At 49.2% G+C, this 12,947-nt stretch overlaps 1 protein-coding gene across 1 annotated transcript in view; it reads left to right on the top strand.

Annotated features, from left to right (window-relative positions):
• The window catches only part of POGLUT1 (protein O-glucosyltransferase 1), an 86,290-nt gene that overhangs the window by 46,597 nt on the left and 26,746 nt on the right, over nucleotides 1-12,947 (top strand). Inside the window, exons 2-6 of the mRNA XM_069760397.1 lie at nucleotides 7,055-7,139; nucleotides 7,305-7,448; nucleotides 9,855-9,990; nucleotides 10,858-10,979; nucleotides 11,067-11,126. Coding sequence (XP_069616498.1) covers nucleotides 7,055-7,139; nucleotides 7,305-7,448; nucleotides 9,855-9,990; nucleotides 10,858-10,979; nucleotides 11,067-11,126 — 547 coding nt within the window. The remainder of the gene's footprint in view (nucleotides 1-7,054; nucleotides 7,140-7,304; nucleotides 7,449-9,854; nucleotides 9,991-10,857; nucleotides 10,980-11,066; nucleotides 11,127-12,947) is intronic.

The raw sequence follows: 12,947 nt of genomic DNA, 5'->3' as shown, positions 1-12,947 counted from the left end.
AAGCAGCAAAGTAAAGAAAAACGAGTGGCCATCATTACTTTAAGAAATGAAGGTCAGTCAGTCCGAAAAATTGCTAAAACTTTGAAAGTGTCCCCAAGTGCAGTTGCAAAAACCATCAAGCGCTACAAAGAAACTGGCTCACATGAGGACCTCTCTGTGGCTGAATTCACTCCTGTGGTCACAAGTGGTACTGCAGCTTCTGAGCTTCCTCCCTCAGGTGTTCTGGTGAGCTCGTTAACTGCTTCATTACTTAACTCCGCCTGATGCTGCTATCCTTGCTCCTTGTCAATGTTTCAGTGTTGGATCTGAGCTTCTCCTGATTGTTCCTGTGACCTGCTGCTCTGTATAGCTAAGTGCCTTTTGGTTTTTTTTTGTTGCTTTTTTCTGTCCAGCTTGTCTTTTGTTTTGCTGGAAGCTCTGAGACGCAAAGGGTGTACCGCCGTGCCGTTAGTTCGGCACGGTGGGTTTTTTTTGCCCCCTTTGCGTGGTTTTGCTTTAGGGTTTTTTGTAGACTGCAAAGTTCGCTTTACTGTCCTCGCTCTATCCTAGAATATCGGGCCCCACTTTGCTGAATCTATTTCATCCCTACGTTTTGTCTTTTCATCTTACTCACAGTCATTATATGTGGGGGGCTGCCTTTTCCTTTGGGGAATTTCTCTGGGGCAAGTCAGGCCTATTTTTCTATCTTCAGGCTAGCTAGTTTCTTAGGCTGTGCCGAGTTGCCTAGGTAGTTGTTAGGCGCAATCCACAGCCGCTTTTAGTTGTGTTTAGGATAGGATCAGGTGTGCAGTCTACAGAGTTTCCACGTCTCAGAGCTCGTTCTTGTATTTTTGGGTATTTGTCAGATCACTGTGTGCGCTCTGATCGCTAAGCACACTGTGTTTCTGGATTGCCTTCATAACACCTGTCATTAGCAAACATAACAGTACAAGGAGCCAAACTAATGATTCTCAATAGAGGGAAAGAAAAAGTTCTGACATCATTTTTTTTTTTTTTTTTCTGCTCTGTGTTCACTTTTTTTTTTTTTCCCCTAGACATTTGGGTGATTCTGGACACAGGTGTGGACATGGATATTCAGGGTCTGTGCTCTTCAATGGATAATCTCGTTATAAATGTACAAAAAATTCAAGATACTATTGATCAGAAATCTATGTTAGAACCAAGAATTCCTATTCCTGATTTGTTTTTTGGAGATAGAACTAAGTTTCTAAGTTTCAAAAATAATTGTAAGCTATTTCTGGCCTTGAAACCTCATTCTTCTGGTAATCCTATTCAACAGGTTTTGATTGTTATTTCTTTTTTGCGCGGCGACCCTCAAGACTGGGCATTTTCTCTTGCGCCAGGAGACCCTGCATTGAGTAGTGTCGATGCGTTTTTCCTGGCGCTCGGATTGCTGTACGATGAGCCTAATTCAGTGGATCAGGCTGAGAAAAATTTGCTGGCTTTGTGCCAGGGTCAGGATGATATAGAAGTATATTGTCAGAAATTTAGGAAATGGTCAGTACTCACTCAGTGGAATGAATCTGCGCTGGCAGCTTTGTTCAGAAAGGGTCTCTCTGAGGCTCTTAAGGATGTCATGGTGGGATTTCCTATGCCTGCTGGTTTGAATGAGTCTTTGTCTTTGGCCATTCAGATCGGTCGACGCTTGCGCGAGCGTAAATCTGTGCACCATTTGGCGGTACTTCCTGAGGTTAAACCTGAGCCTATGCAGTGCGATAGGACTATGACTAGAGTTGAACGGCAGGAATACAGACGTCTGAATGGTCTGTGTTTCTACTGTGGTGATTCCACTCATGCTATTTCTGATTGTCCTAAGCGCACAAAGCGGTCCGCTAGGTCTGCCGTCATTGGTACTGTACAGTCCAAATTCCTTCTGTCCATTACCTTGATATGCTCTTTGTCGTCGTTTTCTGTCATGGCGTTTGTGGATTCGGGCGCTGCCCTGAATCTGATGGATTTGGATTATGCTAAACGTTGTGGGTTTTTCTTGGAGCCTTTGCGGTGTCCTATTCCATTGAGAGGAATTGATGCTACACCTTTGGCCAAGAATAAACCTCAATACTGGGCCCAGCTGACCATGTGCATGGCTCCTGCACATCAGGAAGTTATTCGCTTTCTGGTGTTGCATAATCTGCATGATGTGGTCGTGTTGGGGTTGCCATGGCTACAAACCCATAATCCAGTATTGGATTGGAATTCCATGTCGGTATCCAGCTGGGGTTGTCAGGGGGTACATGGTGATGATCCATTTTTGTCGATTTCGTCATCCACCCCTTCTGAGGTCCCAGAGTTCTTGTCTGATTATCAGGATGTATTTGAAGAGCCCAAGTCCGATGCTCTACCTCCGCATAGGGATTGTGATTGTGCTATCAATTTGATTCCTGGTAGTAAATTCCCTAAAGGTCGATTATTTAATTTATCCGTGCCCGAACACGCCGCTATGCGCAGTTATGTGAAGGAATCCCTGGAGAAGGGACATATTCGCCCATCGTCATCACCACTGGGAGCAGGGTTCTTCTTTGTAGCCAAGAAGGATGGTTCGCTGAGACCGTGTATTGATTACCGCCTTCTTAATAAGATCACTGTTAAATTTCAGTATCCCTTGCCATTATTATCTGACTTGTTTGCTCGGATTAAGGGGGCTAGTTGGTTCACTAAGATAGATCTTCGTGGTGCGTATAATCTGGTGAGAATCAGGCAAGGAGATGAATGGAAAACTGCATTCAATACGCCCGAGGGTCATTTTGAGTATCTAGTGATGCCGTTCGGACTTGCCAATGCTCCATCTGTGTTTCAGTCTTTTATGCATGACATCTTCCGTGAGTATCTGGATAAATTCCTGATTGTTTACTTGGATGACATTTTGATCTTCTCAGATGATTGGGAGTCTCATGTGAAGCAGGTCAGAATGGTTTTTCAGGTCCTGCGTGCTAACTCTTTGTTTGTGAAGGGATCAAAGTGTCTCTTCGGTGTGCAGAAAGTTTCATTTTTGGGGTTCATCTTTACCCCTTCTACTATCGAGATGGATCCAGTTAAGGTCCAAGCCATCCAGGATTGGATTCAGCCTACATCTCTGAAAAGTCTGCAAAAGTTCCTGGGCTTTGCTAATTTTTATCGTCGCTTCATCTGTAATTTTTCTAGCATTGCCAAACCATTGACCGATTTGACCAAGAAGGGTGCTGATTTGGTTAATTGGTCTTCTGCTGCTGTGGAAGCTTTTCAGGAGTTGAAGCGTCGTTTTTGTTCTGCCCCTGTGTTGTGTCAGCCAGATGTTTCTCTTCCGTTCCAGGTCGAGGTTGATGCTTCTGAGATTGGAGCAGGGGCGGTTTTGTCACAGAGAGGTTCTGATTGCTCAGTGATGAAACCATGTGCTTTCTTTTCCAGGAAGTTTTCGCCCGCTGAGCGTAATTATGATGTGGGCAATCGAGAGTTGCTGGCCATGAAGTGGGCATTCGAGGAGTGGCGTCATTGGCTTGAAGGAGCTAAGCATCGTGTGGTGGTATTGACTGATCATAAGAACTTGACTTATCTCGAGTCTGCCAAGCGCTTGAATCCTAGACAGGCCCGTTATTTTTTGCCCGCTTCGACTTTGTGATTTCGTACCTTCCGGGCTCTAAAAATGTGAAGGCGGATGCTCTGTCTAGGAGTTTTGTGCCCGATTCTCCGGGTTTATCTGAGCCAGCGGGTATCCTCAAGGAAGGAGTCATTGTGTCTGCCATCTCCCCTGATTTGCGGCGGGTGCTGCAAAAATTTCAGGCGAATAAACCTGATCGTTGTCCAGCAGAGAAACTGTTCGTCCCTGATAGGTGGACTAATAAACTTATCTCTGAACTTCATTGTTCGGTGTTGGCTGGTCATCCTGGAATCTTTGGTACCAGAGAGTTAGTGGCTAGATCCTTCTGGTGGCCATCTCTGTCACGGGATGTACGTACTTTTGTGCAGTCCTGTGGGATTTGTGCTAGGGCTAAGCCCTGCTGTTCTCGTGCCAGTGGGTTGCTTTTGCCCTTGCCGGTCCCAAAGAGGCCTTGGACACATATTTCGATGGATTTCATTTCTGACCTTCCCGTTTCTCAAAAGATGTCAGTCATTTGGGTGGTCTGTGATCGCTTTTCTAAAATGGTCCATTTGGTGCCCTTGGCTAAATTGCCTTCCTCCTCTGATTTGGTACCTTTGTTCTTTCAGCATGTGGTTCGGTTGCATGGCATTCCTGAGAATATTGTTTCTGACAGAGGTTCCCAGTTTGTTTCAAGGTTTTGGCGAGCCTTTTGTGGTAGGATGGGCATTGACCTATCCTTTTCCTCGGCTTTCCATCCTCAGACTAATGGCCAGACCGAACGAACCAATCAGACCTTGGAAACATATCTGAGATGTTTTGTTTCTGCAGACCAGGATGATTGGGTGTCCTTTTTGCCGTTGGCTGAGTTCGCCCTTAATAATCGGGCCAGCTCGGCTACCTTGGTTTCTCCATTTTTTTGCAATTCTGGGTTCCATCCTCGTTTCTCTTCAGGACAGGTTGAGTCTTCGGACTGTCCTGGTGTGGATTCTGTGGTGGATAGGTTGCAGCAGATCTGGACTCAGGTAGTGGACAATTTGATCTTGTCCCAGGAGAAAGCTCAACTTTTCGCTAATCGCAGACGCCGTGTGGGTCCCCGACTTCGTGTTGGGGATCTGGTTTGGTTATCTTCTCGTCATATTCCTATGAAGGTTTCCTCTCCTAAATTTAAACCTCGTTTTATTGGTCCGTATAGGATTTCTGAGGTTCTCAATCCTGTGTCTTTTCGTTTGACCCTCCCAGACTCCTTTTCCATACATAATGTATTCCATAGGTCGTTGTTGCGGAGATACGTGGCACCTATGGTTCCATCTGTTGAGCCTCCTGCCCCGGTTTTGGTGGAGGGGGAATTGGAGTATATTGTGGAGAAGATTTTGGATTCTCGTGTTTCTAGACGGAAACTCCAGTATCTGGTTAAATGGAAGGGTTATGCTCAGGAAGATAATTCCTGGGTTTTTGCCTCTGATGTTCATGCTTCCGATCTTGTTCGTGCCTTTCATGCGGCTCATCCTGGTCGGCCTGGGGGCTCTGGTGAGGGTTCGGTGACCCCTCCTCAAGGGGGGGGGTACTGTTGTGAATTCTGTGGCTGAATTCACTCCTGTGGTCACAAGTGGTACTGCAGCTTCTGAGCTTCCTCCCTCAGGTGTTCTGGTGAGCTCGTTAACTGCTTCATTACTTAACTCCGCCTGATGCTGCTATCCTTGCTCCTTGTCAATGTTTCAGTGTTGGATCTGAGCTTCTCCTGATTGTTCCTGTGACCTGCTGCTCTGTATAGCTAAGTGCCTTTTGTTTTTTTTTGTTGCTTTTTTCTGTCCAGCTTGTCTTTTGTTTTGCTGGAAGCTCTGAGATGCAAAGGGTGTACCGCCGTGCCGTTAGTTCGGCACGGTGGTTTTTTTTTGCCCCCTTTGCGTGGTTTTGCTTTAGGGTTTTTTGTAGACTGCAAAGTTCGCTTTACTGTCCTCGCTCTATCCTAGAATATCGGGCCCCACTTTGCTGAATCTATTTCATCCCTACGTTTTGTCTTTTCATCTTACTCACAGTCATTATATGTGGGGGGCTGCCTTTTCCTTTGGGGAATTTCTCTGGGGCAAGTCAGGCCTATTTTTCTATCTTCAGGCTAGCTAGTTTCTTAGGCTGTGCCGAGTTGCCTAGGTAGTTGTTAGGCGCAATCCACAGCCGCTTTTAGTTGTGTTTAGGATAGGATCAGGTGTGCAGTCTACAGAGTTTCCACGTCTCAGAGCTCTTTCTTGTATTTTTGGGTATTTGTCAGATCACTGTGTGCGCTCTGATCGCTAAGCACACTGTGTTTCTGGATTGCCTTCATAACACCTGTCATTAGCAAACATAACAGACCGCCCCAGGAAAGGAAGACCAAGAGTCACCTCTGCTTCTGAGGATAAGTTTATCCGAGTCACCAGCCTCAGAAATCGCAGGTTAACAGCAGCTCAGATTAGAGACCAGGTCAATGCCACACAGAGTTCTAGCAAACACATCTCTACAACAACTGTTAAGAGGAGACTTTGTGCAGCAGCCTTCATGGTAAAATAGCTGCTAGGGAACCACTGCTAAGGACAGGCAACAAGCAGAAGAGACTTGTTTGGGCTAAAGAACACAAGGAATGGACATTAGACCAGTGGAAATCTGTGCTTTGGTCTGATGAGTCCAAATTTGAGATCTTTGGTTCCAACGACCGTGTCTTTGTGCGACGCAGAAAAGGTGAACGGATGGACTCTACATGCCTGGTTCCCACCGTGAAGCATGGAGGAGGAGGTCTGATGGTGTGGGGGTGCTTTGCTGGTGACGCTGTTGGGGGTTTATTCACAATTGAAGGCATACTGAACCAGCATGGCTACCACAGCATCTTGCAGCGGCATGCTATTCCATCTGGTTTGCGTTTAGTTGGACCATCATTTATTTTTCAACAGGACAATGACCCCAAACACCTCCAGGCTGTGTAAGGGCTATTTGACCAAGAAGGAGAGTGATGGGGGGCTACACCAGATGACTTGGCCTCCACAGTCACCAGACCTGAACCCAATCGAGATGGTTTGGGGTGAGCTGGACCGCAGAGTGAAGGCAAAAGGGCCAACAAGTGCTAAGCATCATGGGAACTCCTGCAAGATTGTTGGAAGACCATTCCTGGTGACTACCTCTTGAAGCTCATCAAGAGAATGCCAAGAGTGTGCAAAGCAGTCATCAAAGCAAAAGGTGGCTACTTTGAAGAACCTAAGACATATTTTCAGTTATTTCACACTTTTTTGTTAAGTATATAATTCCACATGTGATAATTCATAGTTTTGATGCCTTCAGTGTGAATTTACAATTTTCATAGTCATGAAAATACAGAAAAACCTATATATATATATATTTATTACACACCGCCGTCCCCTGTATTATGACTGTACTTCTCTTGTATTATGTACACTATATGTGCACACCCCTATGCCCTGTATCATTTACACCATTTATTTGTGATCTGCTGTCACTTTATTTTTGTCGTAGACCACCGATGGCGAGCAAATCTGAACCGCATCCACGCCAGAATCCAGAGTCACCATCCATGCCACAACCACACCTGCCTAACAGGGTAACAAATCACATACACCATGCTTGCTACTGTTCGGACGCCTGTCATTTTCACACCTCTTCACCTTGTTTGGCCCCATCTTGTAGCACCACATCGGCCTGTCACCCAGTTTTTTTCTTCTCCTTTTCTTTTGATCTTGTCCCCTTGCTCTGGGTCATGTTCTAGGCTCATCCAGAAGGACCTGGCACCCTTTCATTCAGGAATTTCACATGACCTAATGAAGAACGTTCTTGGCCGCAAACTGGGAACCCATTATCAGGTCATCAACCATCGCCTGTACCGGGAGGAAGATTGCATGTTTCCGGCCCGGTAAGGCATCAAGAGAGAATCACAGCATGTAACTCCTGAGGTCAAGAGTCCCATATAATTAGACACAATTTCCTGATACTGTGTCTCTTGTGGACGTGTGTTCTCCTGTCAGTCTCCAGTTATTGTGTCAGCCGTGGATGTCTGTTCTGCTGTCAGTCTAATGTTACTGTGTCAGCCGTGGATGTCTGTTCTGCTGTCAGTCTAATGTTACTGTGTCAGCCGTGGATGTCTGTTCTGCTGTCAGTCTAATGTTACTGTGTCAGCCGTGGATGTCTGTTCTGCTGTCAGTCTAATGTTACTGTGTCAGCCGTGGATGTCTGTTCTGCTGTCAGTCTCCTGTTACTGTGTCAGCCGTGGATGTCTGTTCTGCTGTCAGTCTAATGTTACCGTGTCAGCTGTGGACTTGTGTTCTGCTGTCAGTCTTCTGTTATTGTTTCACCTGCGAACGTGTTTTCTGCTCTCAGTCTCCTGTTACTGTGTCAGCTGTGGACGTGTGTTCTCCTGTCAGTCTCCTGTTACTGTGTCATCTGTGGACGTGTGTTCTCCTGTCAGTCTCCTGATACTGGGCCACCTGTGGACTTGGTTCTCCTGTCAGTCTTCTGTTATTGTTTCACCTGCGAACGTGTTTTCTGCTGTCAGTCTCCTGTTACTGTGTCACCTCTGGACGTGTGTTCTCCTGTCAGTGTCCTGTTACTATGTCAGCTGTGGACGTGTGTTTTGCTGTCAGTCTCCTGTTACTGTGTCACCTGTGGACGTGTGTTCTCCTGTCAGTCTCTTGTTACTGTGTCACCTGTGGATGGCTGTTCTGCTTTGTCTCCTGCTACTGTGTCACCTGTGGACGTGTGTTCTCCTGTCAGTCTCCTGTTACTGTGTCACCTGTGGACGTGTGTTCTCATGTCAGTCTCCTGTTACTGTGTCACCTGTGGACGTGTGTTCTCCTGTCAGTCTCCTGTTACTGTGTCACCTGTGGATGGCTGTTCTGCTTTGTCTCCTGTTACTGTGTCACCTGTGGACGTGTGTTCTCCTGTCAGTCTCCTGTTACTGTGTCACCTGTGGACGTGTGTTCTCATGTCAGTCTCCTGTTACTGTGTCACCTGTGGACGTGTGTTCTCCTGTCAGTCTCCTGTTACTGTGTCACCTGTGGATGTCTGTTCTGCTTTGTCTCCTGTTACTGTGTCACCTGTGGACGTGTGTTCTCCTGTCAGTCTCCTGTTACTATGTCAGCTGTGGACGTGTGTTCTCCTGTCAGTCTCCTGTTACTGTGTCACCTGTGGACGTGTGTTCTCGTGTCATCTGTGGACATGTGTTCTCCTGTCAGTCTCCTGTTACTGTGTCAGCTGTGGACATGTGTTCTGCTTTCTCTCCTGTTACTGGGCCACCTGTGGACGTGTGTTCTCCTGTCAGTCTCCTGTTACTGTGTCAGCTGTGGACGTGTGTTCTCCTGTCAGTCTCCTGTTACTATGTCACCTGTGGACGTGTTTTCTGCTTTGTCTCCTGTTACTGTGTCACCTGTGGACGTGTGTTCTCCTGTCAGTCTCCTGTTACTTAGTCACCTGTGGACGTGTGTTTTGCTGTCAGTCTCCTGTTACTATGTCACCTGTGGACGTGTGTTCTCCTGTCAGTCTCCTGTTACTGTGTCAGCTGTGGACGTGTGTTCTGCTTTGTCTCCTGTTACTGTGTCACCTGTGGACGTGTGTTCTTCTGTCAGTCTCCTGTTACTGTGTCACCTGTGGACTTGTGTTCTGCTTTTAGTCTCCTGTTACTGGGCCACCTGTGGACATGTGTTCTGCTTTCTCTCCTGTTACTGGGCCACCTGTGGACTTGTGTTCTGCTTTCAGTCTCCTGTTACTGTGTCACCTGTGGACGTGTGTTCTTCTGTCAGTCTCCTGTTACTGTGTCACCTGTGGACTTGTGTTCTGCTTTTAGTCTCCTGTTACTGGGCCACCTGTGGACATGTGTTCTGCTTTCTCTCCTGTTACTGGGCCACCTGTGGACTTGTGTTCTGCTTTCAGTCTCCTGTTACTGTGTCAGCTGTGGACGTGTGTTCTGCTTTGTCTCCTGTTACTGTGTCAGCTGTGGATGTGTGTTCTCCTTTCAGTCTCCTGTTACTGTGTCACCTGTGGACGTGTGTTCTTCTGTCAGTCTCCTGTTACTGTGTCACCTGTGGACTTGTGTTCTGCTTTTAGTCTCCTGTTACTGGGCCACCTGTGGACATGTGTTCTGCTTTCTCTCCTGTTACTGGGCCACCTGTGGACTTGTGTTCTGCTTTCAGTCTTCTGTTACTGTGTCAGCTGTGGACGTGTGTTCAGCTTTGTCTCCTGTTACTGTGTCATCTGTGGACTTGGTTCTTCTGTCAGTCTCCTGTTATTGTGTCACCTGTGGGTAACGTCTCATCTCTTCATGCAGATGTAGTGGCGTGGAGCACTTCCTCCTGGAGCTCTTGTCAGATTTGCCGGATATGGAAATGGTGATCAATGTCCGGGATTATCCTCAAGTCCCTCACTGGATGACTCCTGTCATTCCCATCTTCTCCTTCAGTAAGGTGAACTGTTCAGGTTTTATTGGCTGCTGCCATGGTTTATCTGATGGTCAGGGTTGTGGAAAAGGTGATTGACAGAAACGTGTATGAGTTAGGAACAGATATCTGGGGACTTATAAAGCAAAAGGCATCTAGCAGAAACATTGAGATAGGTGGCAGGCAAAGACAAAGCAGGAGTTGATGGGCGGGAACATTGAGGGAGGTGACAAGCAACGATGAGGCAGGAGGTGACAAGCAACGATGAGGCAGGAGGTGACAAGCAACGATGAGGCGGTAGCTAACGGGAACGAACATTGAGGGAGGTAATAGGCGAAGACAAAGCTGGAGCTTATGGGCAGTAACATTGAGGGAGGTGACAGGCGAGGACAAAGCAGGAGCTGATGGGTAGGAACATTAAGGGAAGTGACAGGCGGGGATGAGTTGTCAGGTAGGAACATTGAAGTAGGTGACAGGCGGGGATGAGTTGTCAGGTAGGAACATTGAAGTAGGTGACAGATGCAGTCTGGGCGGGATGTGACTGGCAAGAACATTGAGGGAAGTGAGGCGAGGATAAGGCAGGAGCTAATGGTCATGAACATTGGATGGATGAGGCAGAAGTTGTCAGATAGATGACAAGGTAGGTTGAGTGAGGTGACAGGCGGGGACTTGGACAGGGTTGAAACATAGAGGGAGGTAACTGGCCAGGATGTGGGTTGGGTGGGGGTGAAAGGCAGGAACATTAACGGAGGGAACTGGTGAGAAAGTGGACAGGGCGGGAGGGAACGTGGGCAGGGTGGGAGCTGACTGGCTGGAAGATTGTTTGAAGGAACGTGGATGCAGTGGCAGTAATACTTCTCACGTGATTTCTGACTTCTCCACCGTTTCCTCCAGACTTCAGATTACCAAGACATCATGTATCCAGCCTGGACCTTCTGGGAGGGGGGCCCGGCTGTGTGGCCCATCTACCCTACAGGACTGGGGCGCTGGGACCTTATGCGGGAGGAGCTGGCACGGTACATGTGGCACAGTGACTGGTGTGGGGCGTGGGTCATTGTATCCTCGGTCACCTCTGACGTGCCTCCCTGTATTGCGATTGTTAGGTCTGCTGAGCGCTGGCCGTGGGAGAAGAAGATTTCGAAGGGCTACTTCAGAGGGTCCAGGTAGAAGCGGAGTATGGGGGTCTTCGTGCTCCTCTGTCCCACCATCTTCTTATCTGTTCTGCATATCTCTACCTTTCACCTTACAACTTCATCTCCTCTCCTTGCTCCCATACACCACATCTCCTCTTCTCGCTCCCCGTACAACCACATCTTCTCTCCTCGCTCCCCGTACACCCCATCTCCTCTCCTCGCTCCCCGTACAACCACATATTCTCTCCTCGCTCCCCGTACACCCCATCTCCTCTCCTCGCTCCCCGTACAACCACATCTTCTCTCCTCATTACCCGTACACCCACATCTCTCTTCACTCCCAATACAACCTCATCTCCTCTCCTCGCTCCCCATACATGCCATCTCCTCTCCTCGCTCCCTGTACAACCTCCTCTCTTCTCCTTGCTCCCCGTGCACCCTCATCTCCTCTCCTTGCTCCCATACACCCCATCTCCTTTCCTCGCTCCACGTGCACCCCCATCTCCTCTCCTCGCTCCCATACACCCCATCTCCTCTCCTCGCTCCACGTGCACCCTCATCTCCTCTCCTTGCTCCCATACACCCCATCTCCTCTCCTCGCTCCACGTGCACCCCCATCTCCTCTCCTCGCTCCCTGTACACCCCATCTCCTCTCCTCGCTCCCTGTACACCCCATCTCCTCTCCTCGCTCCCCGTACAACCTCCTCTCTTCTCCTTGCTCCCCGTACACCCTCATCTCCTCTCCTTGCTCCCATACACCCCATCTCCTCTCCTCTCTCCCCGTACACCCTCATCTCCTCTCCTCGCTCCCCGTACACCCCCATCTCCTCTCCCCTCTCTCCGTACACCCCCATCTCCTCTCCTCGCTCCCCGTACACCCCCATCTCCTCTCCTTGCTCCCCGTACACCCCCATCTCCTCTCCTCTCTCCCCGTACACCCTCATCTCCTCTCCTCGCTCCCCGTACACCCCCATCTCCTCTCCTCTCTCTCCGTACACCCTCATCTCCTCTCCTCGCTCCCCGTACACCCCCATCTCCTCTCTTCTCTCTCCGTACACCCCCATCTCCTCTCTTCTCTCTCCGTACACTCCCATCTCCTCTCCTCGCTCCCCGTACACCCCCATCTCCTCTCCTCTCTCTCCGTACACCCTCATCTCTTCTCCTCGCTCCCCGTACACCCCCATCTCCTCTCCTTGCTCCCATACACCCCATCTCCTCTCCTCTCTCCCCGTACACCCTCATCTCCTCTCCTCGCTCCCCGTACACCCCCATCTCCTCTCCTCTCTCTCCGTACACCCCCATCTCCTCTCCTCGCTCCCCGTACACCCCCATCTCCTCTCCTTGCTCCCCGTACACCCCCATCTCCTCTCCTCTCTCCCCGTACACCCTCATCTCCTCTCCTCGCTCCCCGTACACCCCCATCTCCTCTCCTCTCTCTCCGTACACCCTCATCTCCTCTCCTCGCTCCCCGTACACCCCCATCTCCTCTCTTCTCTCTCCGTACACCCCCATCTCCTCTCCTCGCTCCCCGTACACCCCCATCTCCTCTCCTCGCTCCCCGTACACCCCCATCTCCTCTCTTCTCTCTCCGTACACCCCCATCTCCTCTCCTCGCTCCCCGTACACCCCCATCTCCTCTCCTCTCTCCCCGTACACCCTCATCTCCTCTCCTCGCTCCCCGTACACCCCCATCTCCTCTCCTCGCTCCCCGTACACCCCCATCTCCTCTCCTCGCTCCCCGTACACCCCCATCTCCTCTCCTCTCTCCCCGTACACCCCCATCTCCTCTCCTCGCTCCCCGTATACCCTCATCTCCTCTCTTCTCTCTCCGTACACCCCCATCTCCTCTCC

The sequence above is a fragment of the Ranitomeya imitator genome, chromosome 3 (assembly GCF_032444005.1).
Source record: "Ranitomeya imitator isolate aRanImi1 chromosome 3, aRanImi1.pri, whole genome shotgun sequence".
Classification (NCBI taxonomy): domain Eukaryota; kingdom Metazoa; phylum Chordata; class Amphibia; order Anura; family Dendrobatidae; genus Ranitomeya; species Ranitomeya imitator.
This window is presented reverse-complemented; position numbering and strand designations above follow the sequence as displayed.